Source organism: Chlorocebus sabaeus, chromosome 20, assembly GCF_047675955.1.
Source record: "Chlorocebus sabaeus isolate Y175 chromosome 20, mChlSab1.0.hap1, whole genome shotgun sequence".
Lineage (NCBI taxonomy): Eukaryota > Metazoa > Chordata > Mammalia > Primates > Cercopithecidae > Chlorocebus > Chlorocebus sabaeus.
In genome coordinates, this window is record NC_132923.1 from 7,577,464 (window position 1) to 7,604,825 (window position 27,362).

Below are 27,362 nucleotides of genomic sequence, written 5' to 3' on the forward strand. Positions count from 1 at the left end.
CTCTGTCGCCCAGGCTGGAGTGCTGGCATGATCTCAGCTCACTGCAACCTCTGCCTCCCGGGTCCAAGCAATTCTCCTGCCTCAGCCTCCCGAATGGCTGGGATTACAGGCGCCCGCCACCCGACCAATTTTTGTATTTTTAGTAGAGACAGGGTTTCACCATGTTGGCCAGGCTGCTCTCAAACTCCTGACCTCAAGTGATCCGCCTGCCTCGGCCTCCCAAAGTGCTGGGATTACAGGTGTGAGCCACTGTGCCGGCCATTCTAATTCTGTTTTTAGGAGGCGTGTGACTTTGGACAAAACATTTAGCCTCTTGAGTTTCCTTAGCTATAATGACAGCTCTCCCAACCTTGCTGTGTTGAATACATAAAAGATTCTGCAAATCAATATATAGTGCTTCATAAATGTTAACATGTTACTAAGGATCAGCGAATACAGCCCTTCACCTTTTTTAGGTCTCCCACCGTTTTCGAGAACTCATGCAGCTCTTCCACACTGCCTGTGAAGCCAGCTCTGAGGATGAGGATGATGCAACCAGTACCAGCAATGCAGACCAGCTGTCTGACCGTGGGGACCTTCTGTCTGAAGAGGAGCTGGATGAATGAGACTCTGGGAATACTTGGGTATCATCTGCACAGGACCAAACCCAGCAGGTGCCCTGTCATTAGGCAGGAGGGTAGTTGTACTCTGCTTGTACAGTCCTTGCGGCCAGTTTACAGACCGGGAGAGGAGCCCAGGACGAGGACAAAGGCTGGAGGATGGAGTAAGACCCAGGGGCTCTGCCATCCTAGGCACCATTCAAGGTCTTTTATGAAGACCTTACAGATCTCCTCTGTAAATAGCATCGAGTGAGAGTGGAGGTCAGCTCCTTTCTCTACTTTTTTTTGGTCTGATGGCACATATTTATTGTTCTGTGGTCTAATCACAGTGTTTCTAAATGTAAAAAGTGCATATGTTGGTGTAGCTAGTCCTGCGACATTGAGCTCCTCTGCACGAAGACACTGGGCTCCTGCATCCAGCTGTTTTTATTGCACACTAGCTCCTCTCTCCCACGCTGGGAACTTTAGTCCACGAGGCTGTCACCACCCTGGTAGCACTGGGCCAGGCTTTGTAGCTCCTGCAGGAGCTCTGCTACGTCATCGTGCTCCACTCCAGCATCCATGAAGCTGGCCCAGCGCCGCAAGTCGAGTTTGGTGAGGTCTCTGGCCAAGGCTTCCAGGGTCTGGTGCAGGGACGAAGAGGAACACAGTGCCCCAAACACTGGGATGCTCTCCACTGCTGTGGAGGGAGAGGAAAGAGAGACCTGTAGATGGATGATTATTCTGCCCTGGGACTCCATCAAACTGATAAGGAAGTCCAACCTTAGTAGACTTGATTGTAAACTCAACAAATTTGGTGTACTGTCCCCCTTAGTACACCAGTACTCCAGAGGAAGAATGCTTTTCTTGGGAGCCATAGGGTGAATAAAAGAATGTTTAACTGTGGACTTTTTCAGCACTTTTAATCCAGGAACGGAGATAGTAAAAACTCTCCTATACTTGAAATCTCAGTTTTCTTTACCTCCTACCTACCTGCTCCCTTGGGGGAACCATCCAGAACCATGCCCTGTGGACTGCAGCTTGAGAAGAGGTGTGGGTAAGGAGGAGCCACCCTGCAGGGAGTCAGCAGCAGATGGGAAGAACTGTGGGGGCAGAGAACAGACGCTAAGCGCGTAAGAAATCACAGGAGGGTTGAGGTTGGCAAGAAGGGCGGGAGCAACCGTTACACTGACCTCATGACTCTAGGCTGCTGCTGTTGTAAATACTGAGCCAAGACTTCTTCCCCAGTGGTACATGCGTGAAGGGAGGAGGGTGGAGGTGTCCCTGGGGTGAGCTGGCTGCCAGAACAAAGCCAAAACCACCATTAGGCTGTGGCAGCATGAATAAGAAACTAAGAATTCTTATGTTTTCAGGCCATCAGCTGGATCCAAAAAAAAAATTTCTTTTTGCTTCCTTTTTAAGGGGTGGGGAGGGAACGATATCATTAGAATGTCCCCGAGAAATTAGGGGGAAAAGGATATGAAAGAAAAATCTGACAAGGGGCTCCTAAGGACCAACAGCTCTCACCTCGTGTGGCATGCTCTGTCTATACCCCTCAGCACCACTGACTGGGCAAAGCAACGTGTTCCAGAAGGCTCCCCACATGCAGACAGTGGGGTCCATGGGGTGGCTCCTCCAAACTGCATCAGGGAATCAGGAAGGGACTGGCCTGGAGCCAAGGGGAAAGGAATGGTTGCTCCTGCTGTCACCACCTAAAGAGAAGGAAGAGAACACGTTAGAGGACGTTTTCTCAGCACTGACCCAACCCCTCACAAAGCTTCATACCTTTTTCCCACAGAAGCTCAGCATGTCAGCCAGATGAACCATGGAAACTGGAGAGGAACACAGGCGATAAGGAACAGTGACTGTGTCCAGGGCTGTAGCCAGGATGGCACTGCAGTGGAAGGGCAGAGTGGCCTGTAAGAAGACACCAAGAGGGGCCCTTGGCCTCAGGCCTGGAAAAGAATGTGTGGAGGCAGAATATTAACACCAGAAAGATCCAGGGGACAAAGCAGGGGTATGTCTGGCCTCTGGCTGGACAAGCATAGGGCATAGGACAGTGTGAGCTGAGAGGCCACATCACAGCTGAGTTCAAGCTCGGGCCTCAGGAACAGAGCCAGTAACAGACAGCGGCTGACTGGGAGTATGAGGAGGCCCCGTAGCCTGCTGCAGTCAGAACGAGCACCGAGACTTACATCGTAATGCAGGTAAGGGAAGTTGACAGGTGGCTCAGGTCGCAGGCCCAGGCTCCCACCCAACGACAAGGGACAGACGAGAGAGCTGTGAGCAGTCAGGTGTACGAGACCAAAAGCTGTGTTTAATAGACGATAGATGTTTCTCTGGGCCTCCTGGTGAAGAAAAAGAGTAGTTTGCATTAAGCAACTCTCCCCCTGGGATTCTCATTTCTCCCTCCCCACCGTGTGACTGCTTACTCCTCCACGTTCCACTCACCCCACGATGGTAGGGAGCAGGTAGCAGGCCCCACGTTATTATTCCCCGCCCTGAATATTCATCTTGTAGCAGCTCTGCCGCCTTCGCGCCTACCCCAGAGAAGCCATCGTGCAGGTCACACAGGATCTGGAAGCCCTGAGCGGAGGTGAGTGATGAAAAATAGTTAGGGAGTAGGATAAGAAGAGCTTCTACCCTGGAGTGCACGTTGCCACGCCGCTACCTGCAAGTAGTCACATTCCTCCACGTAGAAGTGCAGCCTGTCCTCCAGCTCTTCCTGGTACTTGGGTTCCTTTAGGACACTTTCCCCTTGGCCAAAAGCTTCCAGCCGACCTGCTTCCCTGCCACAAGTAAACACAATCCAAGACTTACATCTCTTCCCTCAGCTCCTCAACCTCTTGTCCTGGGGGAGCGCAGGGAAGATGGCCTCAAGAGCCTCATCCTGCATTGGTGGGGACCCACGTTTCTTGCCTCACAGCCTCTGGGGTCCCCATACCCATCATGGTTGTACTTCTGAATCATACAGATGCTCCGGGGATGGAGATGGACTCTGAGGAAGTCTGACCAGACCCTGATGCTGGCCTCTGTAGGGATAAGTGGTTTTGGAGTTGTAGCGGTGGTGAGTGGTGGGGAACCTGAAGACAAGCAGAGGAAATGTACCTTTCTCCATGTTTCTGCTCCCCAGACCCGCATCCATCAGTATCTGGAGAAGTCTCACCTTTGCCATTGGGAATGGATTTGACCCTCCAAACACCATCACTACTCAGCACTCCCTGGGAGGGGTGAAAAAAATCTACATTTAGTTCCGGGCAGTTTAGAGGTAAAGGTTGGTTCATCCTTCTTGAGTTGGCTGGCCACACCGCACAGCCTCCTTTCTCTTCACCGAGTCGTGGTCCTTAGGAAAAGAAGTGCTTTTTCCCAAAATATCATTCTAGGACATTTAAAATGATTAAAATTCCCTTTTACCTGCCCCTATGGAGGCCCACGGGTTGTAGCACTGGGTTAAAAAGTTCAGGGCAGAGGCCCTCACCTCTGTACTCAAAGTCCTGGAGATAAGGGTTCTTGGGACAGAGTTCCTCTTTGTGTGTGGTGAGCTTCCCCTGCCTGAAAAAGATTGGAGATTGATCAAAGAAACCGCACTCTGATGAGTTCTTCTGCGTTCTATGTACATACATGTTCCCCACCCTTATCCACACATCAGTTACACACCATGCTATTGCAGCATCCAACTGTTTGTCCCTATAGAGTCCACCTTCCCCTTTTAGGGAGCTCAAACTACCTGTACAGAAATAACAGAGACAAAGTTAGGTCAAAGCCTGGGGCACCCTCCCGGTCTAGCCAACCTTCCTCTCATCACCTGACAACCTGCTGTCACCATCTCTCCAGCACTTGGCTCTTCCAAGCTTTCTGGGATATACACTAGTTCGGGCAGGGGAACCTTGGCCTAGGAGAATCCTGATTCCATCTTTCCGTTCTCAGCTTAGTCATTAGCTGTGGAACGGGGGCAACAACCACATCCAAGGGTCCGACAGGAGTGCTGTAGTTCAAGTCCTCTGTCTCTAGGGCCTAGCAGCCTATTCCCGAGATGGCTCTTGAGCAAAATAAAGTTTTGCCGTCCTGCGCCTCTCGGGTGTTGGCATGCTGTGCTCAGCTCATCTCCGGTCCTGGAGCTCGGTAAGGTGCGAGGGTCTTGAAGATAACGGCAGCGCAAGGGCTCGGCTCGCGGAAGGGAAACACGGGCTGATGCTGCCACCACCTCACCCTTCAGATCCATGAGGATGAGTCGCGGCGTGTAGGTATCCTGGCCGTGCAGCGTCCGGCCCGTACGATACAGGACATCGGGGCACAGCTCTCCCGGCGACTCCTTGGCATCGGTTGCTCGGCCCAGCGCAGCATCCTGGGGAAGCAGAGAGGACGAGGCAGGCCGGCTGAACATCGGGACTGTAGATCCCGAAGGGCTCCTCGGGGGCAGCTGCCGGCCGACCTCACCTGCTGGTTCCACCAGTGCGCGCCCACGAAACCGGCAAAGTGTCCCAACTGCAGGGTGAGCACTTCCCGGGCCCCGCCCGCCATACTGCGCGGCTCCAAGGGACCGCAGCGACCCAGCCCCGCCGCTCGCTGCTCCTAGCCGATTGGCTTAGCAGGCGCGTGGGCGGGTGTCATTCTCGGCGACCTATTGGTCTGCAAACACATCCTTTTCTATTGGAGAAACGATTCGCCGATTCCTGCCTCTTCCTAGACGTGGCCCAGTCCGGCTTCTCTGTGGTTGCCTGCGAGGGGCGGGGTCCACGGGCCACGCCGTTGCTCCTGCTCCACGTTGGAGCGGGCTGGGCGCTGCCTCCGACGGTGAAGGGGCCGCCCGGTCGCGGGCCGCGGAACGCTCTTCCTCGTACTTCCCCTGAGGTCTTATCCCTTCTCACAGATCTCCGCTGGCTGATAGCTCCCCGGGCAAAAATAAAACCTCGCCAGAAAAGCGGAAGCTCCCCTAAAGCCTCCCATGCCCTCTCATGTCTTCAGAAATCACGCGGATCACGACTAATACCCTGTGGACTGGCCTAGCTATCATATCTCTATCATTTACATGTATTTATCTGTCTCTGGTATCTAATACCTTATGTAAATAGAGTCTGTATCTGTTGGTGTCTTGTTCAATATGGTTTATGTAATTTATATTTTTGCGTATATCTTTTTCATTGCTGCACCATCACTGATCTATTCTAAAGAAAGAATATATTCTGCTGATAATAGCTTTTGGGATTGTTTGCTATTTTGGGCTATTAGGCACTATGATTAACATCCTTGTGTATGTTCAGAAAGATAAAGCAAATATTGGCCTGGTGCTAAGCCTCATGCCTGCATTCCCAGGTTTTGGGAGGCTGAGGCAGGAGGATCGCTTGAGTCCTGAAATTCCAGACTGGGCAACCTAGTGAGACACCCGCCCCCGACGCCCTATAAAATAATTTTTCAAAAAGCCAGGCAGCTCACATCTGTAGTCCCAACTGGAGGCTGAGGTGGGAGGATTGCTTGGGCCCAAAAATTCGAGGCTACAGTGACCTATGATCACACTACTGCACTCCTGTCTGGGTGACAGAGCGAGACCCTGTCTCAAAAAAAAAAAAAAAAAAAAAAAAGCCAGTCGCGGTGGCTCAAGCTGGTAATCCCAGCACTCTGGGAGACTGAGCTGGGTGGACCACCTGAGGTCGAGAGTTCTAGACCAACTTGGCCAACATAGTGAAACCCCGTCTCTACTAAAAATACAAAAATTAGTTGGGCATGGTGATTGGCACCTGTAATCCCAGCTACTCCGGAGGCTGAGGCAGGAGAATCACTTGAACCCGGGAGGCGGAGATTGCAGTGAGCTGAGATAGCACCACTGCACTCCAATCTGGGTGACAGATCAAGACTCCGTCTGAAAATAAAAAATAAAATCTGAGACTCTCTTGTCTATTCTGAGCTCTTTGTAATTCCACATTTATTTAGTCTTATTTGTTTATTTAGAGACAGGGTCTCACTCTCTTGCCCAGGCTGGAGTGCAGTGGTGCAATCTTGGCTCACTGCAACCTCAACCTCTTGGGCTGAAGCAATCCTCCCACCTCAGCCTCCCATGTAGCTGCAATTACAGGCATGGGCCACCACACTGGCTAATTTGTATTTTTTGTACTTATGGGGTTTCACCATCTTGCCCAGGCTGGTCTCAAACTCCTGAGCTCAAGCGATCTGCTCACCTCGGCCTAAAAGTGTTGGGATTACAGGTGTGAGGCACTGTGCACAGCTACCATTTCACTTATAAGTATGATGTGGGCTGAAAAGTTTCTGTAGGTACTCTGTCAGTTTAAGGAAGTTCTGTATTCCTGTTTTGCTAAGAATTTTGGTCATTAATAGATTTGAATGTCTTTTCAGCTTTCTCCGCACTGAGATAATTACATTATTTTATCCTTCCTTTGTTGCACTAATGAATACTTTACATCGTCTGATTTTCATGTAATACTATCTTGCATTCCTAAAATTATCCCAAACTCATTTATGTTGATTATCCTTTTAAAATATTGGATCTGGGTTTGGCGTAGTGGCTCAGGCCTGTAATCCCAGCACTTTGGGAGGCTGAGGCAGGTGGATCACCTGAGGTCAGGAGTTCAAGACCAGCCTGGCCAACGTGACAAATCCCCTCTCTTCTAAAAACACAAAAATTAGCCAGAGTGTCGCTCTGTCGCCCAGACTGGAGGGCAATGGCGCGATCTCAGCTCACTGCAACCTCCACTTCCCAGGTTCAAGTGATTCTCCGGCCTCAGCCTCCCGAGTAGCTGGGACTACAGGCGCCCGCCACCACACCTGGCTCATTTTTGTATTCTTAGTAGAGACAGGGTTTCACTATGTTGGCCAGGCTGGTCTCGAATTCCTGACCTCGTGATCTGCCAGCCTCAGTCTTCCAAAGTGCTGGGATTGCAGGCGTAAGCCACTACACCTGGCCAATTTTAATATTTTTAAATATTTGATATTTTTTAAACATATTTTTTTGAGATAGGATCTCACTTTGTCACTCAAGCTGGAGTGCAGTGGCACAAACACGGCTCACTGCAACTTCGACCTCTTGGGCTCAAGCCATCCTCCCACCTCAGCCCCCCAAGTAGCTGGGACTACAGGTGTGCGCCATCACGAATCCAGCTAATTTTTGCTTTTTTTTTTTTTTTTTTTTTTTTTCTTGAGACGGAGTCTCGCTCTGTCACCCAGGCTGGAGTGCAGTGGCGTGATCTCAGCTCACTGCAACTTCCACCTCCTGGGTTCAAGCAATCTCCCTGCCTCAGCCTCCCGAGTAGCTGGGATTACAGGTGCCTGCCACCACGCCCAGCTAATTTTTGTATTTTTTAGCAGAGACAGGATTTTGCCATGTTGGCCAGGCTGGTCTTGAACTCCTGACCTCAGGTGATCTGCCCACTTTAGCTTCCAAAAGTGCTGGGATTACAGACGTGAGCCACTGCGCCCGGTCAATTTTTGCATTTTTGGTGGAGATGAGGTTTCACTATGGTGCCCAGGCTGGTCTTGAAGTCCTGGGCTCAAGGAATCCTCCTGCCTTGGCCTCCCAAAGTGCTGGGATTACAGGCCTGAGTCACCATGCCCTGCCAGCCAGTATTTTCAATGTACAAAATTTTTGTATTTTTAGTAGAGATGAAAAAAATTAGCTGGGCGTGGTGGCGGGCGCCTGTAGTCCCAGCTACTCGGGAGGCTGAGGCAGGAGAATGGCATGAACCCCGGGAGGCGGCACTTGCAGTGAGCCAAGATCGTGCCACTGCACTCCAGCCTGGGTGACAGAGCGAGACTCCGTCTCAAAAACTAAAATAAAATAAAATTAAAATAAATAAAGTATATTACATGAATGTAAAAGAACTCCTCCAAAAAAAAAAAAAAGTTGTTTGGGGATTCAATTTTTAAAAATACTTCCATTAGGACAAGTGTTAATCATGCTACTCAATCTTTTATTATTTTTTTTTTTTTTGAGACACAGGCTCGCTCCGTCGCCCAGGCTGGAGTGCAGTGGCGCGATCTTGGCTCACTGCGAGCTCCGCCTCCCGGGTTCACGCCTTTCTCCTGCCTCAGCCTCCCGAGTAGCTGGGATTACAGGTGCCGGCCACCGCGCCCGGCTAATTTTTTGTATTTTTAGTAGAGACGGGGTTTCACCGTGTTAGCCAGGATGGTCTCGATCTGCTGACCTCGTGATCCGCCCGTCTCGGCCTCCCAAAGCGCTGGGGTTACAGGCGTGAGCCACCGGGCCCGGCTCATTTTTTTTTTTTTTGAGACGGAGTCTCGCACTGTCACCAGGCTGGAGTGCAGTGGCGCGATCTTGGCTCATGATGTTACTCAGGCTGGTCTCAAACTCCTGACCTCAGGTGATCCACCTGCCTCGGTCTCCCAAAGTGCTGGGATTATAAGCGTGCACCACCACACCTGGCCCTCTTTTGAATTTTTATTTGCAATTTTAGATTCGTCTATTGAAGGTAGCATTGTGTTTGGGTGCATTAGGTCTTCCCAGAAACAGACGATGGGGTTATAGGCTGGCCAAAGTCATTCACGCTTATACACCCAGCAATTTGGGAGGCTGAGACAGGTGGATCACTTGAGCCCAGGAGTTTGAGACCAGCCTGGGCAACATAGTGAGATCCCATCATTATTTAAAAAAAAAAAAAATCAAAATTAGCCACGAGTGGTGGTGTATGCCTGTAGTCCTAACCACTCGTGGAGCTGAGGTGGGAGGATTGAGTCCAGAAGGTCGAGGCTATAATGCAGCCTGACATTCCAGCCTGGGTAACAGATAGACCCTGTCTCAAAATAATATTTTTAAAAAACATAAACTTTAGGTGAGTTTCCCTTTTTAATTTCCTTTTTGTTTTTTGAGGCAGGGTCTTACTCTGCAGCTGAGGATGGAGAGCAGTGGCATGATCACGGCTCACTGAAACCTCAGGCTCTGGGGTTCAAGTGATCCTCCTGCCTCAGCCTCCCAAGTAGCTGGAACTACAGGTGCACGCCACCATACCTGGCTAATTTTTGTATTTGTTGTAGAGCCTAGGCTTCTCCATGTTGCCCAGGCTGGTCTCAAACTCCTAGGCTCAAGTGATCTGCCCACCTTGGCCTCCCAAGGTGCTGAGATTATAGGCATGGACCACCGTGCTTGGTCAGTTTTCCAAAAAACCTGCTGAAATTTTGATAATGATTGCATTGAATCTATAGGTTAATATAGGAATAACTGCCATCTATTGAGTACTCCAGTCAATGAACATGGAGTATCTTTCCATTTAGATATTTTAAATTATCATCAGGAATATGGTTTCTAGTGTACCTTTAGCAGTTATTTTGTTCAAATTATTTATTTAGAGATTGGGTCTCACTCTGAGGTTTTGCCATATTGCTTAGCCTGGGAAACCAACCCACACTCTGTCTCTACCAAACACTAAAAAATTAGCCAGATGTGGTAGCACACACCTGTGGCCCCAAGTTACTTGGGAGGCTGAGGCGAAAGGACTGATTGAGCCCAGGAGTTGGGGCTGCAGTGAGCTGTGATCATGCCACTGCACTCCAGCCTGGGAGACAGGGCAAGACTATCTCTTAAAAATATATAAATAAAAAATATATTTTATATATACAAATATATATAATATATAATACATATACATTACAGGACTCTATATTATGAGTAATATATATTTTCACACACAATATATAATATACAACATATATTACTTTGATAGTAACATCACTATCAAATATATTTCTAATATATATCAAAGTAGTATATAGTATAATATACAATATATTAATAGTAATACTAATATATTCATAATATATACATATAATATATATACATATGTGTATATATAGAGAGAGTATCACACAGGCTGGAGTGCAGTGGTGCTCTCTCTGCTCACTGCAACCTCCGCCTCCTGGGTTCAAGCGAGTCTCCTGCCTCAGCCTCCCAAGTAGCTGGGATTAGAGGTGAGTGCCACCACCCCTGGCTTTTTGTATTTTTAGTACAGACAGGGTTTCACCATGTTGGCCAGGCTGGTCTTGAACTCCTGACCTCAAGTGATCTGCCCACCTCAGCCTCCCAAAGTGCTGGGATTACATGCATGAGCCACCAAGCCCAGTCATATATATATTTGTGTAGATTTGGTAACAGAGATTCCTTTTAGAAAAGCACTAGGAGAAAGGGAAGATAACTGATTTTCCATTATTGTTATTCCTCATACCTATGCAGGATTCCTTCCAGGACCCCACTTCCCCCAGGTAGCAACATCCTTAGATGCTGAAGTCTCTCACGTAAAACAGCACAGTGTACTTTATTTTTTTGAGATGGAGTCTTGCTCTGTTGCCCAGGCTGGAGTGCAGTAGTGCAATCTCGGCTCACTGCAACATCTGCCTCCCAAGTTGAAGCAGTTCTCCTGCCTCAGCCTGCCGAATAGCTTGGATTACAGGCGCATGCCACCATGCCCAGCTAATTTTTGTAGTTTTAGTAGAGACAGGGTTTTACTATGTTGCCCAGGCTGGTTGCAAACTCCTGAACTCAAGCAGTCTGCCCGCCTTGGGCTTCCAAAGTGCTGGGATTACAGGCATGAGCCACTGTGCCCGGCCAGCTGTGAATTTTGACATGCTGAATTCCATAAAACCTCAACAGAACCACTGGAAATTTCTGTAGAATTGATCTCTTCTGACCTGCAACAAGTGGAATATCAGAGAAATGCAACTTGGCCAATCTAAAGACTCCTTCCATATTATTAATCTAACACAACACTTTAGAAAGGTATTTTATTTTTTAGGAAAAGAGCCACAGTTATCTTAAATGTGAAAAACCACATCCAATAAACCAATAGAAGTTTCAGGAACAAGGGAACATCTTATTGTCACGCATTCACAGTGAAACCCATTTTAATGCAGGTCTAGAGCCAACTGCAGTCCTGTCCAATCCCCTAGGTACAAGGGCCTGGCTCCTCTTCCTGTGTACTGCCCGACTTCCTCATCTCACTAGGTCCAGCCAAAAGGAGATGTCCACTGTCTTCCTCACATGTTGTGATCGTGGCTTAGAGGTAGGCACAGTGCCGCTCCAGCAGCGAGGGGTTCGCGTTACTTAGGAACAGCAGCTCTTTTTTCCCTTCTTCTGTAGGAGCTAAAATGGAGACAAACACAGGTAAGTGGCAGTTTCCTGCTGCACTGTGTTCCCCAGGAAATGGTGTAGTCAGAGGCTACTATATCCAAATTACATTCTGAGGTAATTATCATCTCCCAAGAAATCTTACTTCTAGACCCTTACCCCAACAAGCTACTCTTCTTTTGTATGCATTATTTCCTTTTCTGTGTCTACTCCTCCAATCCACTATGGAGCTCTCCTTCCACTCCAAGAGTGTCTTCTGGACGTCAGGATTTTGTCACATCTCCCAACTCTTAGAAATCTGTCCATTGTGTATCCCAACTTAACATGCTGCAGTTAGTCTTACACTCTTCACTGTACTCCTTTAATAAGCTATTCCAATTAGTACTTTTTTTTTTTTTTTGCTTTTTTCAATAGAGATAGGGTCTCACTGTATAAACCAGGCTGGTCTCAAACTGCCGACGTCAAGTGATCCTCCCACCTTGGCCTACCAAAGTGCAGATTACAGGCGTGAGCCACTGCACCAGGCCTCCAATTACTATTAACTTTCTATTATCTAGTGATAGAACAGCCTTAGCTTTTCTTCTATATCCCCTCTCATATTCAAAGGTGAGGTCAAGGGCAAATAAATGAACAGCTGGAATGCTTTCAGTCAGAGTAGATGAAATATGGTGCTGAAGTTAATTTCTGTACATCTACTAGGACAGGTGTGGCAAAGATTTACTTAGGTGCTGGAGTAGCCCTCATGCAGTATGAATTATTCTGTGGGTGTCCCAGAATGAATCTCTCAAGTGAAGTCTGTTGAATGAATAAATTCATTAAGGAGAATGTGGCAGGAACCCAATTACCTGGAAACTCTGCCCAGTGGATGGAGTTGGTTTTGCTCCCTTCTTTATCATGAAATATTTAGGGATAAAATCTCTTTTGTAAATTAAACCATAACAACCTTCCACCCACCTTTCTGTACCATTTATCAGCCAGAAAGAAGTCAAGATAAAGGATAAAGTACAAATTAGAGGCTGTTGTTGATGGAAGAAGAGATCAAGGCTCTGATTGAGTGGGATTCTACTGTGATCACAAAGCCCTGATAGGAAAAAACTAAATGATGGACCTTTCTCATGTTGAAGCCAATTGTTTTCCAAATAATACTGAATACAACTTTCAAATTCCTTTGGGTTATAGTTGGAAACCAGGATGGGAATAAAGGGATCCAGGGCATCAAATCCTTCCTGGGGAAGAAAAAGGATCAGGAAACATATTAGTTAAGGGACAAAGCACCAGACAAACTGCTTAAGCACTTTGAAGGCAAAGTCTTTGTTTTTCTTCTATGTAACTCTACTTCTCATTCTCTGGAAACATTGCCTGATACAGGATTCCACATATGGTGTCTGGCTACTCGTGCTCTACGCGGCCACAAATACTATATATATATATATATGTATTTTTGAGACGGACTCTCGCTCTGTCGCCTAGGCTGGAGTGCAGTGGCGCGATCTCGGCTCACTGAAAGCTCCGCCTCCCGGGTTCACACCATTCTCCTGCCTCAACCTCCCAAGTAGCTGGGATTACAGGCACCCGCTGCCACGCCCGGCTAATTTTTTTTTTTTTTTTTTGCATTTTTAGTAGAGACGGGGTTTCACCGTGTTAGCCAGGATGGTCTCAATCTCTTGACCTTGTGATCCACCTGCCTCGGCCTCCCAAAGTGCTAGGATTACAGGCGTGAGCCACCACGCCCGGCCTGAAGCTAGCAGTTCAAGACCACCCTAGGCAAAAACATAGTTAAGACGCTGCCTCTAAAAAAAAAAAGAAAAAAAGAAAAAAAAAAAAAGACAACATTCAGCGTGGTTGGGTATGGTGGCATGTGCTCAAGGCTACAGTGAGTTATGATGGTGCTACTGCACTACAACCTGGGTGACAGAGTGAGACCCTGTCTCCAAAAACATAATGATCGGGACATGTTAAAAGGATATAGAAGCAAGTTTGAAGGAGCTTTTTTTTTTTGCTGTTGTGACAGGGTCTCACTCTGTCGCCCAGGATGGCGTGCACTGGCAAAATCAGGGCTGACTACAACCTTGACCTCCCGGGCTCAAGCGATCCTCCCACCTCAGTCTTCAGAGTAGCTGTGACTACATGTGAATACCACTATGCCCAGCTAATTTAAAAATTTTTTTTGTAGAGGTGGGGTCTCACTTTGTTGCCCAGGCTGGTCTCAAACTCCTGAGCTCAAGGGATCCTTCTGCCTTGGCCTCCCAAAGTGCTGGGATTACAGCTGTGAGCCACTATGCTCACAGGAAGGAATTTTTTTTTTTTTTCTTGAGACGGAGTCTTGCTTTGTGGCTCAGGCTAGAGTGCAGTGGCGCAATCTTGGTTCACTGCAACCTCCACCTCCTGGGTTCAAGCGATTCTTCTGCCTCAGCCTCCCAAGTAACTGAGACTACACGCACATACCACCACGCCCGGCTAATTTTTTGTATTTTTAGTAGAGATGGGGTTTCACCGTGTTAGCCAGGATGGTCTCGATCTCCTGACCTCGTTATCCACCTGCCTCAGCCTCCCAAAGTGCTGGGATTACAGGCATGAGCCACTGCACCCGGCCAGAGACATTTAAACTTAATGTGACACATTATCTGGGATTTATTTTTCTATAAAAGATACCGGGATAACTGGCTACATCAGAATTAATTCCACTAATTAGGTATAAGTATGACATCAATGTCAATTTTCTGACTTTGATAATTATGCTCAGGGTATATATTAAAGTATCTTTGTTTATATGAATGAGACATTATTTGGAGACAAAGAAGTGTTAAGACCAGGCACTGTGGCTCACGCCTATAATCCTAGCACTTTGGGAGGCTGAGGTGGGCAGATCACTTGAGGTCAGGAGTTTGAAACCAGCCTGGCCAACATGGTGAAACCTCATCTCTACTAAAAAAAAAAAAATTTAGCTGGGCGTGGTGGTTGACACCTGTAATCCCAGCTACTTAGGAGGCTGAGAAAGGAGAATCACTTGAATCCAGTAGGCGGAGGTTGCGATGAGCCGAGATTGCGCCATCGCACTCGAGCCTGGGTGACAGAGCAAGTCTCCGCCTCAAAAAAAAAAAAAAACAGCAAAGAAACTCTGGAGAAAGACAGACGGCTAAAGGAATTATGATCAAGTTAATATTTTAGGAATCCAGGAGAAGGGCATAAAGGAATATGATTTTTCTCTAAGTCTGAAATTATGTCAAAATAAATAGATTAATAAATACTTTTCTTTAGACAGGATAACAATCTAAGACAAATTTTCGTTTGACTTGACCTTTCCCAGCAACTCCTGGGGCAGATAGGCTTTCCGGGGCTTAAAGAGAGACCCAGTCTGGCTCAAAGTCGACACAATGGCGCCACCATGCTGAAAGAAACGAGAAAAGGCTGAACTGGAAAAAGTTGAAAAGGATACAAAGCTGCAATTTAATCATCTGTAAATGTTTTTTTCTTTCTTGGGTATACAATGTTACAAAAGTATGGTGTAGCACAGTTAAATGGCAACTAAATTGGTTATTCCAGCTTTGGCTCTGACAGTAAACTGCTGCCTGATTTTAATTTACCATGACATATGTGTGGGTCTCAAACTCTTTTCCAAAGACCGTAAGGAAATACAAAAACACTTTAAATGTCTGCAAGCAAAATAAAATTAGGTCAATATTTAAATAAAATGGTTGTGAATAAACTTACTCCAGTTAAGTGGAAAGATTATAAACCATATACATAGATTTTAATTCAGACCTTATTTCTAACTTGGTACAGATACAGGAATTAAATAAGACATAATAACTTACTGTCCATAAAATTAGAGACTGTAAAGTACTAGCAATGAAATAGGAGAACATGTTTAAAATGAAAATACATTTCTTTCTGAAATGTGTGAGGTATCATATACACTTACCCAATCATTTTTCGTCATTTTCCTCAAGTTGTGAACAAGTGCTAATTCCTCTGGGGCAATCTGCATATTGGACAGAAAGAGATAAGAAATCATCACATGCCTTTCCCAGATGTTCTCCTGAAATAACTGACAATTTTTTTGTGTTTTTTTTTTGTTTTTCTTGACAGAGTCTTGCTCTGTCGCCCAGGCTGGAGTGCAGTGGCGTGATCTCGGCTCACTTGCAACCTCCGCCTCCTGGGTTCAAGCAATTCTCCTGCCTCAGCCTCCTGAGTAGCTGGGACTACAGGCAGATGCCACCAGCACCTAATTTTTTGTATTTTTAGTAGAGACAGGGTTTCACCATGTTAGCCAGGATGGTCTCGAACTTCTGACCTTGTGATCCGCCCACCTCGGCCTCCCAAAGTGCTGGGATTACAAGCATGAGCCACCGCGCCTGGCGACAACAATTTTTTTAAAACCCTCAACTAAGACATAATTGTATACCTGAAGGTACTCCCTCTGGGATAAGCCACATAGCCTTTGGCCTCAGAACTGCCATGCGTCTGGAGATTAACAACAGTCACCGAGAAAAACACCCACTATCCCAAACCAGCCCCATTTTGATGCTTCTGATCTCCTCTGCTTAGACCATCTAGCCTCATTTTGAAAAAAGAATCAAAAGATAAAAAATTAAGAAAGAAAACATAGCTTCTGCTGTCATTCTCTTTCCACAATATACTCCCTTAGTTTTCAATGAATAGTGGAACTCTTGGAATTACCTTCTCCTCTGTTTCCATCTTACTGTTTATCTTTTTTTTTTTTTTTTTTTTTTTGAGACAGAGTCTCATTCTGTTGCCCAGCCTGGAATGCAGTGATACCATCTCCACTCATTGCAGCCTCTGCCTCTTGGGCTCAAGCCATCCTCCCATCTCAGCCTTCCAAGGAGCTGGAGCTACATACAGGTGCAAACACCATGCCCAGCTAATTTTTTGTGTTTTTTGTAGAAACAGGGTTTCACTGTGCTGCCCAGGCTGATCTCAAACTCCAAACTCCTGGACTCAAGCAAACCACCCATCTCGGCCTCCTAAAAGTGCTGGGATTACAGGCATCAGCCACCACAGGCCTTGCTGTTTATCTTCATATATATACACGCATATATGAATATGAATATATGCACATATGTATATGTGTATACATATATGAATATGTGTATGTGCAGATATACATATGTGAATATATGCATATATACGCAAACACGTGCACATACATATGTATATGTGCATATACACATATATATATGAATATGTGTGTGTGTATATATGGAGTTTTTTTGACACGGAGTTTTGCTCATTGCCCAGGCTGGAGTGCAGTGGCACAATCGGCTCCCGGGTTCAAGCGATTCTCCTGCCTCAGCCTCCTGAGTAGGTGGGATTACAGGCATGCACCACCATGCCCGGCCAGTTTTTGTATTTTTAGTAGAGACAGGGTTTCACCATGTTGGTCAAACTGGTTTCAAACTCCGACCTCAGGTGATTCGGCCGCCTCAGTCTCCCCAAGTGCTGGGATTACAGGCAATGAGCCACTGCGCCCAGCCATATATATATTTTTTAAGAGACAGGATCTCACTCTGTCACCCAGGTTGGTGTGCAGTGTTGCAATCATGCCACATTACAACCTTGAACTCCAGGGCTCAAGTAATCCTCTGGCCTCAGCTTTCCAGTAGCGGTGACTACAGGTGTGTGCCACCATGCCTGGCTACTGGCTAATTTCTTATTTTTTTAGAGGCAGGGGCCTTGCTATAGTGCCCATCCTAGTCTTGAACTCCTGGCCTCAAGCGATCCTCCCACCTCAGCATCCTGAGCCACTGGGATTACAGGCGTGAGCCACTGCACCCAGCTGTTTACTGTTTATCTTACTTTAAATATTCCTAGGGCAAGAAAACATATTGTATGGTCTACAAGGCTAAGACCCAGCCTCCATACTGATGGAACCAGAAATCAGAGAAAGAATATCGATAGAGACACCCAGTTTTCCTACCGGGCTTTTATCTTCTCTTTTCAGGGTGGTTCTTCCCCAAAGAGCATTGATTCCATCCACGGCCACCAGGAGGTGAAAAATACCCAAAGAACTTTGCCTCTTTAGCTCTTTCAGCACAATTCCAACTGCATCTGTGGCGTTCCTCACCCGCGTGATGCCCTATTGGTAGAGACAGTGGATTGTAGTGCTACCGGAGGCCTTCTCTTGTTATCGCATGTTACACATTCAGTGTCTTTTCTTATACCTGTTCAACCACTTCTCCCAGAGGACTGCCTTTCTCAGTGCTTTCTCTCTTATTCCAGACATACTTCTCTTGAACTTTTATCTAAAAGCAAGCAAAGAAAATAAAAACCAAAAAAAGGCTACTTGGCCTAAGGGTGAAACCATCGCTTGAAAAGGTTGGAGGCTAAGGTTAATAGGAGTTCATTTTAATCTATTGTTCAGGTTCTGCAAGAGACCTCAACGTAGAAGTGAATGCTTTCGTTTTTTGTTTGTTTGTTTGTTTGTTTGTTTTTTTGAGACAGAGTCTCGCTCTGTAACCCAGGCTGAAGTACAGTGGTGCGATCTCAGCTCACTGCAACATCCACTTCCCAGGTTCAAGCGATTCTCCTGCCTCAGCCTTCTGAGTAGCTGGGATTTCGGGCGTGTGCCAACATGCCTGGCTAATTTTTGTATTTTTAGTAGAGATGGGGTTTCACCATGTTGGCCAGGCTGGTCTAGAATTCCTGACCTCAGGTGATCTGCCCACCTCGGCCTCCCAAAATGCTAGGATTACATGTCTGAGCCACCACGCCTGACCTCTTTTTTCTGTTTTTTGAGACCATATCTCACTTTGTCACCCAGGCTGGAGTGCAGTGGCACTATCTCGGCTCACTGCAACCTCTTGATTCTCAGGTTCAAGAGATTCCCCTGCCTCAGCCTCCTGAATAGATGGGCCTACAGGCGTGCACCACCACGCCCAGCTAATTTTTGTATTTTTAGTAGAGATGGGATTTCATCATGTTGGCCAGGCTCATCTCGAACTCCTGCCTCGGCCTCCCAAAGTGCTGGGATTATAGATATGAGTCACTGTGCCTGACCAAAGTGAATGCTTTCTAATCCATTTCTGCTTGGAGTCTTGAAAAAACATACATAAGGGATTCTGATGAAAATGTCCAGAATGGCATCTGCATTTTTAACAAGCTCTTAGGTGACTCTGCTTTATACCCAGAGTTGAAGGCCCCTGGTCTAGACAGGGTATCCAAGAATCACCAGGGTAAAGAATTTTTCCAATACATTTCTGGTTCCCTAAAAAGATCTTATCTGGAGAAAATCATGTAGTTGGAAATGTGCTTGTGAGGGATTGGAGGATGTACCTTGACAAGTCAATGAATCAACTGAATTTCACTTTGCTACCCACAAAATGGGAACAACTTACTGTTGCCTATTTATTTCACATGGATAAATGAGTTTCAAGTTATGAATCCACTGTGAGCAAAACTTACAAAAATAAATTAAAACTGATACAGATATTTCAACTCCAGTATCAGTTCTCCATAGTCTATTGGTACTCAGGGCACAAAGAATCTATATAAGGACTACCAAGCACTCAACTTCTGAGAGTCTAGTCACCTGGTTCAAGAAGCGCTCATTTGTAGTTTTGAAATTCTTCAGCCAGGTTGAAGCCTCTAAAGGTTGATCAAAGCGCTGTTTGTTGTAGTTGGACTGCAGAAGATCCTGACAATTTTTCACCCAAAGATGAGCTTTAAAAAAAAGAGGCAGAAGAAAACAAGCCATGAAGAAACTGTATTCAACTCGAAATATTTCAGCCTCTTTTAAGTTATGGGAAATGACTTTAGTTTCTCATATATATTTCTTTTCTTTGGTTTTTTTCTTTTTTGAGACAGAGTCTCGCTCTATCGCCCAGGCTGGAGTGCAGTGGCCAGATCTCAGCTCACTGCAAGCTCCGCCTCCCAGGTTTACGCCATTCTCCTGCCTCAGCCTCCCGAGTAGCTGGGACTACAGGCGCCCGCCACCTCGCCCGGCTAGTTTTTTGTATTTTTTAGTAGAGACGGGGTTTCACCGGGTTAGCCAGGATGGTCTCGATCTCCTGACCTCATGATCCACCCATCTCGGCCTCCCAAAGTGCTGGGATTACAGGCTTAAGCCACCGCGCCCGGCTCTTTTCTTTGTTTTTTGAGACAGCCTCTTGTTCTGTCACCCAGGCTAGAAGGCAGGATATGATCACAGCTCACTGTAACCTTGAACTCGCAGGCTCAGGCGATCCTCCTGCCTCAGCCTCTCAAAGTCTGGTGCACCACTGTGCCTGGCCTTGTCAGGTCCAGCTTAGACTAAACATTATCATTAGAATCAATATATAAACCACACCAAGTGAATTAAATGCCACTTCTGCTTACCGGCAGGTTTGAAAGGTAAGTTAGAAAATGTGGATGTTACTACGTAAGCAGGGTTGTTTAAAAAAGAAAATGTGGATGCACACAACATTGAACACAAAAGAGATAAATGCAAGTTTTGACAATCCACACTGACGACTCTAGAATGCTGATAAATAGTAAAAGGCTCTCTGGGTACTCAGGATTGTTAACTGATGGCAAAACAAAAACAAAAACAAAAAAACAACAAAAAACTCCATGGCGACCTCTAAGGCAGAAGTTTATGCTCATAGGTATTAAATATCAAAAGAAGGACTGCTTAGCATCAAAGGCTTCAGGAAGCTTTTACTCCAATTTCCTTTTGTCACATTGACTTCACCTTGTAACCTGCTTGGCAATAATATCACGAAGAAATCATGATGGATGAGCTCAGACTGCTCTGGAGCAAAGGCTTTTTTTTTTTTTTTTGAGACAGGGTCTTGCTTTGTTGCCCACGATAAGAGTGTAGTGGTGCGATCACAGCTCACTGCAGCCTCCTCCTGGGCTCTAAGCAATATTCTGACCTCGGCCTCCCAAAGTGCTGTGATTATGGGTGTCAGCCATTGTGACTGGCAAAGCCTTTTCCTTTAGCTAGGAAAGTTAAAGCTGAGGCCGGGCGCAGTGGCTCACACCTGTAATCCCAGCACTTTGGGAGGCTGAGGCAAGTGGATCACCTGAGGTCAGGAGTTCAAGACCAGCCCAGCCAACATGGTGAAACCCTGTCTCTATAAAACTACAAAAACTAGCTGGGCGTGGTGGTGTGGTGGGCACCTGTAATCCCAGCTACTTGGGAGGCTGAGGCAGGAGAATCTCTTGAGCCTGGGAGGCAGAAGTTGCAGTGACCTGAGACTGCACCACTGCACTCCAGACTGGCCAACAAGAGCGAAACTCCATCTCAAAAAAAAAAAAAAAAGAAAAGAAAAAAGAAAATACAGTAACAGGATAATTAAACCTAACAGACAGAAGAAACAACAGGAAGTCCTCACCATCTGGAATATGTAGTATCAGCCAGTCCTGTTTTGCACAGAAATGAATAACATGGCAGAGACTGAGGGTTTTTCCTGTTCCCTTCTCTCCATCTAAAGTATGTGCTGTTAAAGAAAACATGACTAGAAGGATCATTTGTACTGTGAACAGTAGTTACGCTTTGTTTTGTTTTTTTTCTTCAGACAGGGTCTCACTCTGTCTCCCAGGCTGGAGTGAAGTGGCTTGATATCAGCTCACAGCAACCTCCACTTCCCGGGTTCAAGCGATTCTCCTGCCTCAGCTTCCCAAGTAGCTGGGATTACAGGTGCATGCCACCACACCCGGCTAATTTTTTGCATTTTTAGTAAATGCGGGGTTTCGCCATGTTGGCCAGGCAGGTCTTGAACTCCTGACTTCAGGTGATACGCCTGCTTCGGCTTCCCAAACTCCTGGGATTACAGGTGTGAGCCACAGTGCCTGGCCTCCATAGTACTTTTTTTCATTTCTTCTTTTCCCTTATTTGTGGGGAGAAAGCATTGGTTTATGAGGGTCCAAGCAGGCAGGAAAGGATACACAGAAGATATCGTACAGCCGGATAAGCAAAATTGGTGTTTTTCAGGTAATGCAGAAGTTCTAGGGCTGGTTTCCTTACCATCAGGCAAGCTTCACTGAGTGTCTTCACCTGATAAAATAGGAAAGAAGGAAGGAGTGGGTGGGGTGTGGAATTTCTAGCCAGTTCTTGGTATACATACTCTGCCAAAAGTGGCAACCAAGACCATCAAATTGCATGCCTCTAATTTATTTGGTTAGGAGAAGCTGGGTTGGTACTGAGTTTGAAAATCTATCCATATAACTTAGCTAAAAACTGAAATACATTATTCCGCACTAAGTAACATGATAGTCAGCTTTTGATTATTCCTGTTACTGAAGCGTATATTCTATTGCTGCTAAAATCTATAAATAATTGATATGTCTCATGACAAAATTATGTATACCACTTAGGGCCACTGTAAATATGGAAAGCATATAGAAAAATGCTTAAAATTTCTGACACAAGTTAATAATTCAATAAACATTAACTCTTTTTTTTTTTGAGATGGAGTTTCACTCTTGTTGCTCAGGCTGGAATGCAATGGCACAATCTCGGCTCACCACAACCTCTGCCTCCCGGTTCAAGTGATTCTCCCACCTCAGCCTCCCGAGTAGCTGGGATTACAGGCATGCACCACCACGCCTGGCTATTTTATATTTTTAGTACAGATGGAGTTTCTCAATGTTGGTCAGGCTGGTCTCAAACTCCTGACCTCAGGTGATCCCCCCGCCTCGGCCTCCCTAAGTGCAGGGATTACAGGCGTGAGACAGTGCGCCCGGCCTAAAATTTATTTTTAGTTAATTTTTTTTTTTGAGACGGAGTCTTGCTCTGTCACCCAGGCTGGAGTGCAGTGGCGTGATCTTGGCTCACTGCAACCTCCGCCTCCTGGGTTCAAGCAATTCTCCCGCCTCAGCCTCCTCAGTAGCTGGGATTACTGGTGCCGCAACCACGCCAGGCTGATTTTTGTAATTTTAGTAGAGACAGGGTTTCACCATGTTGGTCAGGCTGGTCTTGAACTCCTGACCTCATGATCCGCCCACCTAGGTCTCCCAAGGTGCTGGGATTATAGGCATGAGCCACCGTACCTGGCCTAAAATTTATTTTTATTACTTTAACCATTTACTTTTTTCTCTAGAACTAAATACATGGCAGCTCAGGAGCAGGTGTGACCAGCTGCCCCCACAACTCTAAGGCCATCCATACCTCACACCCCCAGCATACTAACCTTTCAGAGTTTATGTGTTCATTCCCCTTTTGCTACCAGAATACTTTGGCAGGAAATCTGGGAAGCACTAATGTGTGTGAAACTGATTTGCAAAGAAAATATTAAAATATGTCTACTAATAGGAATAAATATCTAACAAATACTGTTTCTAAGTATAACTAAAATAGTGTTAATTTTTTTATTTTTTTGAGACAGAGTCTCGCTCTGTCGCACAGACTGGAGTGCAGTGACACGATCTCAGCTCACTGCAAGCTCTGCCTCCTGGGGTCAAGCGTTTTTCCTGCTTCAGTCTCACAAGTAGCTGGGACTACAGGCGTGCGCCACCATGCCCAGCTAATTTTCGTATTTTTAGGAGAGACGGAGTTTCACCATGTTTGGCCAGGCTTGTCTTGAACTCCTGGCCTTAAGTAATCTGCTCACCTCGACTTCCCAAAGTGCTGGGATTACAGGTGTGAGCCACTGTACCCAGCCAGTGTTGATATTTTTAAAAGAAATCCTAACAAAACAATTGAATTGGTGTAGGATTTGACAGGCGATTCCAAACTTAATGGAAGGTTCAATATTCAAAAAAACACAATACAGGTATTAAAACAAATGTCGGCTGGGCGTGATGGCTCATGCCTGTAATCCCAGCACTTTGGGAGGCCAAGGCAAGTGGATCACCTGAGGTTAGTAGTTGGAGACCAGCGTGGCCAATATGGCAAATCCCTATCTCTACTAAAAATATAAAAATTAGCCAGGCGTGGTGGCGAGCACCTGTAATCCCAGCTCCTTGGGAGGCTGAGGTAGGAGAATCACTTGAACTCAGGAGGCGGAGGTTGCAGTGAGCTGAGATCACATCACTGCATTCCAGCCTGGGTGACAAAAGTGAAACTCTGTTTCAAAAAAAAAAAAAAAAGGCACATCAGGGCTGGGAGCTGCAGCTCACACCTGTAATCCCAGCACTTTGAGATACCAAGACAGGAGGATCACTTGAGCCCAGGAGGTCAGAGATGTAGAGTATGCTATGGTCACGCCACTGTACTCCAGCCTGGTTGTCAGAGTGAGACCCTGTCTCTGTAATTAAAATAATAATAATAAAATAAAGTCAGCTACTCTAGGCACACTGTCCGTCAGTTAGGTCTGCTCCAAAAGAAGCAGTATTAAAAAAAAAAAATGTCATATTAGGCAGTATGACAATGCTAATATCCACAATAATGGTGAGGAAGTGGGCCTTCACGTAAATGAAAATTATGAAAAGAATGTTTAAGTTCTTCCAGAGCATTGTTGGTTAACCTAGTCTGAAAACAACTTCAAATAGTTAATTAAAGACAGTACCTCACAACCCTGAAGCTAAATCAATATTGTACTTGAATGTCTTGAACAGTTTAAAGTGCCACTGCAGATGCTTTCTTCTGGTTGTGTCCCATTTCCAATCTTAACAACAACAACAAAAAATTTTTTTAATTAAAATTGTTTTTTGGAGACAGGGTCTCACTCTGTTGCCCAAGTTGGAGTGCCGTGGCACTATCGTAGCTCACTGCAGCCTGAACCCCTGGGCTCAAGCCATCCTCCTGCCTCAGCCTCCTAAGGAGCTACCTCAAGGAGCTACCACACAGGACTAAATGTTTTTTTTTTTTTGAGTGAGCAACAGCAAGAATTTATTGTGAAGAGGAAAAGAACAAAGCTTCCACAGTGTGGAAGGGGACCCCAGCAGGTTGCCCGTGTTTTTCTTTCTAAATAAAGATACAGTCTCATTATATTGCCCAGCTGGTCTTAAACTCCTACACTCAAACGATCATCCCACCTTCACCTCCCAAAGTGCTGAGACTACAGGCATAAACTACCTTGCCTGGCCTGTTATACCTTACTTTATTTTATGCTTGAGATAAGGTCTCGCTCTGTTACCCAGGCTGGGGTACAGTGGTGCAATCACAGCTTATTGATCACCTCCTGAGCTCAAGTGATCCTCCAACCTCAGCCACCCGAGGAGCTGTGACTACAGGTGTGCACCATGTCCAGCTAATTTTTTATTTTTAATTTTTGTAGAGACAGGTCTCCCTATGTTGCCCAGACTGGTCTCGAACTCCTGGGCTCAAGTGATCCCTCCACCTTGGCCTCCCAAAGTGCAGCTGGGATTACAGGCATGAGCCACAGCGCCCGACCTGTTATGCCCTTATTATTCATCTAATTTCCTGAAATAAACCACACTAAAGAAATAAGATCCTCTGGCTCGCACGCTAAAACTCACCTGCACAGGCAAGCTTGATAACATTTTCACAAAATACATGGGAAAATAAAAACCAATGCATCTAATCAAAATATCGCTTCTATTTAGCTCAGGAGTATATTATGATTTTGCTTTTGTGCAGCATATTAACTATTTTCATGATATTCTGCCAAGGCAAATTTTAAGTTCATTTAAAACAATTATTTGATGCCGAAATTACTGGAATTTTCTTGGGCTATACAAGGAGGAAAACATCAATACTGTTTAAACATGAGCATAAAGTAATTGTACTAGTCACAAAAGGTAATCAACAGATGAATTTGTTTTTCAGATTAAATTTCATCTTTTATAATTTTCTTCTCATTTAGCCCAACCCCTTTGCTAGCAGCAGCTTGTATTCTGGGTTCCCCCCAGTACCATTCCCTGTCTTGAGCACCTGCATCACAAAGCGAGGAGGAAGGCCATGGGGAAATACAGTCTTCAAATCCTGGGGGGAGATGTTGTAGTGCTGACCCTCGTGCTGATCCCCATGCTTGGCCTAGGAAATAAGAGTGCAAACAGGTATAATGGTGACAAAGTGACCAAGACTTTCTTTTTGTCTTCTTATCTGTGTGTGTGTGTGTGTATATAAATATATATATAAATATATATATATATATACTTTTTTTTTTTTTTTGAGATGGAGTCTCGCTCTGTCGCCCAGGCTGGAGTGCAGTGGCTGGATCTCAGCTCACTACAAGCTCCGCCTCCCAGGTTCAAGCAATTCTCCTGCCTCAGCCTCCCAAGTAGCTGGAACTACAGGCGCCCGCCACCATGCCCGGCTAATTATTTGTATTTTTAGTAGAGACTGGGTTTCACTGTGTTAGCCAGGATGGTCTCGATCTCCTGACCTTGTGATCCACCCGCCTGGGCCTCCCAAAGTGCTGGGATTACAGGCATGAGCCACCGCACCTGGCTTAAAATTTTTTTTTTAAGATGGAGTTTTACTTTTGTCACCCAGGCAGGAGTGCAAAGGCGCGATCTTAGCTCACTGCAACCTCCGCCTCCCAGGTACACGCAATTCTCCTGCCTCAGCCTCCCAGTAGCTGGCATTACAGACATGTGCCACCACACCCGGCTAATTTTCATATTTTTAGTAGAGACAGGGTCACCACGTTGGCCAGGCTGGTCTTAAACTCCTGACCTCAGGTGATCTGCCTGCCTCAGCCTCCCAAAATGCCGCGATTACAGCGTGAGCCACCTTGCCCAGTCTTGTCTTCTTCTTTTTTCTTTTTTTGAGATGGAGTCTTGCTCTGTCACCCAGGCTGGAGTGCAATGGTGCGATCTCGGCTCACTGCAACCTCTGCCTCCCAGGTTCAACCGATTCTCCTGCCTCAGCCTCCCGAGCAGCTGGGACTACAGGCACGCGCCACCACGCCCAGCTAATTTTTGTATTTTTAGGAGAGATGGGGTTTCACCATGTTGACCAGAATGGTCTCAATCTCTTGACCTCATGATCCACTCACCTTGACCTCCCAAAGTGCTGGGATTACAGGTGTGAGACACAGTGCCTAGCCCAGCCTTGTCTTCTTATCTGTGACCAAGACTTTGAAAATTGGATAAGGCCTGCTATTCACTCATGTCTTTATGTATTCTTTTTTTTTTTGAGATGGAGTTTCACCCTTGTTGCCCAGGCTAAAGTGCAATGGTGCAATCGTGGCTCACCACAACCTCCGCCTCCCAGGTTCAAGCAATTCTCCTGCCTCAGCCTCCCAAGTAGCTAGGATCACAGGGATGTGCCATCATACCTGGCTAATTTTGTATTTTTAGTAGAGACAGGGTTTCTCCATGTTGGACAGGCTGGTCTTCAAGTGATCTGCCTGCCTTGGCTTCCCGAAGTGCTAGGATTACAGGTGTGAGCCACTGCACCCGGCCTTTATGTCTTGTTTTTTCTTTTTTTTTTTTTTTGAGACAAGATCTTGCTCGGTTTACCAGGATGGAGTATCGTGGTGCAATCATGGCTCACTGAGGCCTCCAATTCCCAGGCTCAAGAGATCCTCCTGCCTCAGCCTCACGAGTAGCTGGGACCACAGGTGTGCACCACTATACCTGGCTAACTTCTTGACTTTTTTGGTAGAGATGAGGTCTTGCTATGTTGCCCAGGTTGGTCTTGAACTCCTGAACTCCAGTGATCCTCCCGCTTCAGCCTCTCAGTGTTGGGATTACAGGCGTGAGCCACTGCGCCCTGGACCACTCATCTCTTAAAGCTGGAAAAGATATCTCCCATTGTTTTGAGAAAGCCTGTTGCCCAGACTGGAGTGCAGTGGCCTGATCTCAGCTGACTGTAGCCTTGACCTCTTCGGCTCAAGTGATCCTTGTAC

The 27,362-nt window shown here is 46.2% G+C and overlaps 3 protein-coding genes across 20 annotated transcripts in view; 1 reads left to right on the forward strand and 2 right to left on the reverse strand.

Annotated features, from left to right (window-relative positions):
- GON4L (gon-4 like) overlaps positions 1 to 1,484 on the forward strand; it is a 95,210-nt gene extending 93,726 nt beyond the window's left edge. For all 3 annotated transcript variants that reach the window (XR_012089924.1, XM_073008292.1, XM_073008293.1), the window contains one exon: positions 456 to 1,484. Coding sequence is in view for 2 of the 3 variants with exons in the window: in XM_073008292.1 (XP_072864393.1) it covers positions 456 to 605 (150 nt within the window). In the remaining variant the exon portion in view is untranslated. The remainder of the gene's footprint in view (positions 1 to 455) is intronic.
- LOC103225840 (protein misato homolog 1) lies at positions 1,037 to 5,148 on the reverse strand. Of its 5 annotated transcripts, none has more exons than XM_073008301.1 (14): positions 5,016 to 5,148; positions 4,788 to 4,923; positions 4,236 to 4,305; positions 4,063 to 4,130; positions 3,745 to 3,807; positions 3,523 to 3,661; positions 3,250 to 3,367; positions 3,030 to 3,164; positions 2,774 to 2,926; positions 2,364 to 2,495; positions 2,106 to 2,290; positions 1,772 to 1,876; positions 1,572 to 1,681; positions 1,037 to 1,303 (listed from the first exon to the last, which is right to left on the reverse strand). In XM_073008301.1, exons 1-14 carry the CDS (start codon positions 5,097 to 5,099, stop codon positions 1,137 to 1,139), a joined length of 1,665 nt encoding a protein of 554 aa, XP_072864402.1. In that variant the 5' UTR covers positions 5,100 to 5,148; the 3' UTR covers positions 1,037 to 1,136. The 5 variants fall into 5 exon arrangements, with proteins under 5 accessions (XP_072864402.1, XP_072864400.1, XP_072864401.1 ...); XM_073008299.1 differs by having other exon boundaries at positions 1,037 to 1,275; positions 3,745 to 3,819; positions 4,057 to 4,130; positions 5,016 to 5,146; XM_073008300.1 differs by having other exon boundaries at positions 1,037 to 1,278; positions 5,016 to 5,144.
- A 6,156-nt stretch (positions 5,149 to 11,304) lies between these two features.
- The window catches only part of DAP3 (death associated protein 3), a 49,791-nt gene continuing 33,733 nt past the window's right edge, over positions 11,305 to 27,362 (reverse strand). For 10 of the 12 annotated variants that reach the window (XM_073008304.1, XM_073008306.1, XM_073008303.1 and 7 more), the window contains 10 exons: positions 25,439 to 25,540; positions 21,550 to 21,658; positions 20,997 to 21,089; positions 19,211 to 19,341; positions 17,844 to 17,924; positions 17,600 to 17,758; positions 15,584 to 15,643; positions 14,960 to 15,049; positions 12,770 to 12,887; positions 11,305 to 11,676 (listed from right to left, as the gene is read on the reverse strand). In XM_073008304.1, the coding sequence (XP_072864405.1) occupies positions 11,591 to 11,676; positions 12,770 to 12,887; positions 14,960 to 15,049; positions 15,584 to 15,643; positions 17,600 to 17,758; positions 17,844 to 17,924; positions 19,211 to 19,341; positions 20,997 to 21,089; positions 21,550 to 21,658; positions 25,439 to 25,540 (1,029 nt within the window). In that variant the 3' untranslated portion in view covers positions 11,305 to 11,590. The remainder of the gene's footprint in view (positions 11,677 to 12,769; positions 12,888 to 14,959; positions 15,050 to 15,583; positions 15,644 to 17,599; positions 17,759 to 17,843; positions 17,925 to 19,210; positions 19,342 to 20,996; positions 21,090 to 21,549; positions 21,659 to 25,438; positions 25,541 to 27,362) is intronic. The other 2 variants (XM_073008307.1, XM_073008305.1) reach the window with 1 other exon arrangement.

Bases quoted from the DNA above. Each gene is read 5' to 3' on its own strand.
- LOC103225840 (XM_073008299.1), bottom strand. From the start codon at position 5,099: ATGGCGGGCGGGGCCCGGGAAGTGCTCACCCTGCAGTTGGGACACTTT. The intron at 4,924-5,015 runs GTGAGGTCGGCC...CTGCTTCCCCAG, and splicing joins CGCACTGGTGGAACCAGCAG to GATGCTGCGCTGGGCCGAGC. The intron at 3,662-3,744 runs GTGAGACTTCTC...GCTTGTCTTCAG, and splicing joins ATCCATTCCCAATGGCAAAG to GTTCCCCACCACTCACCACC.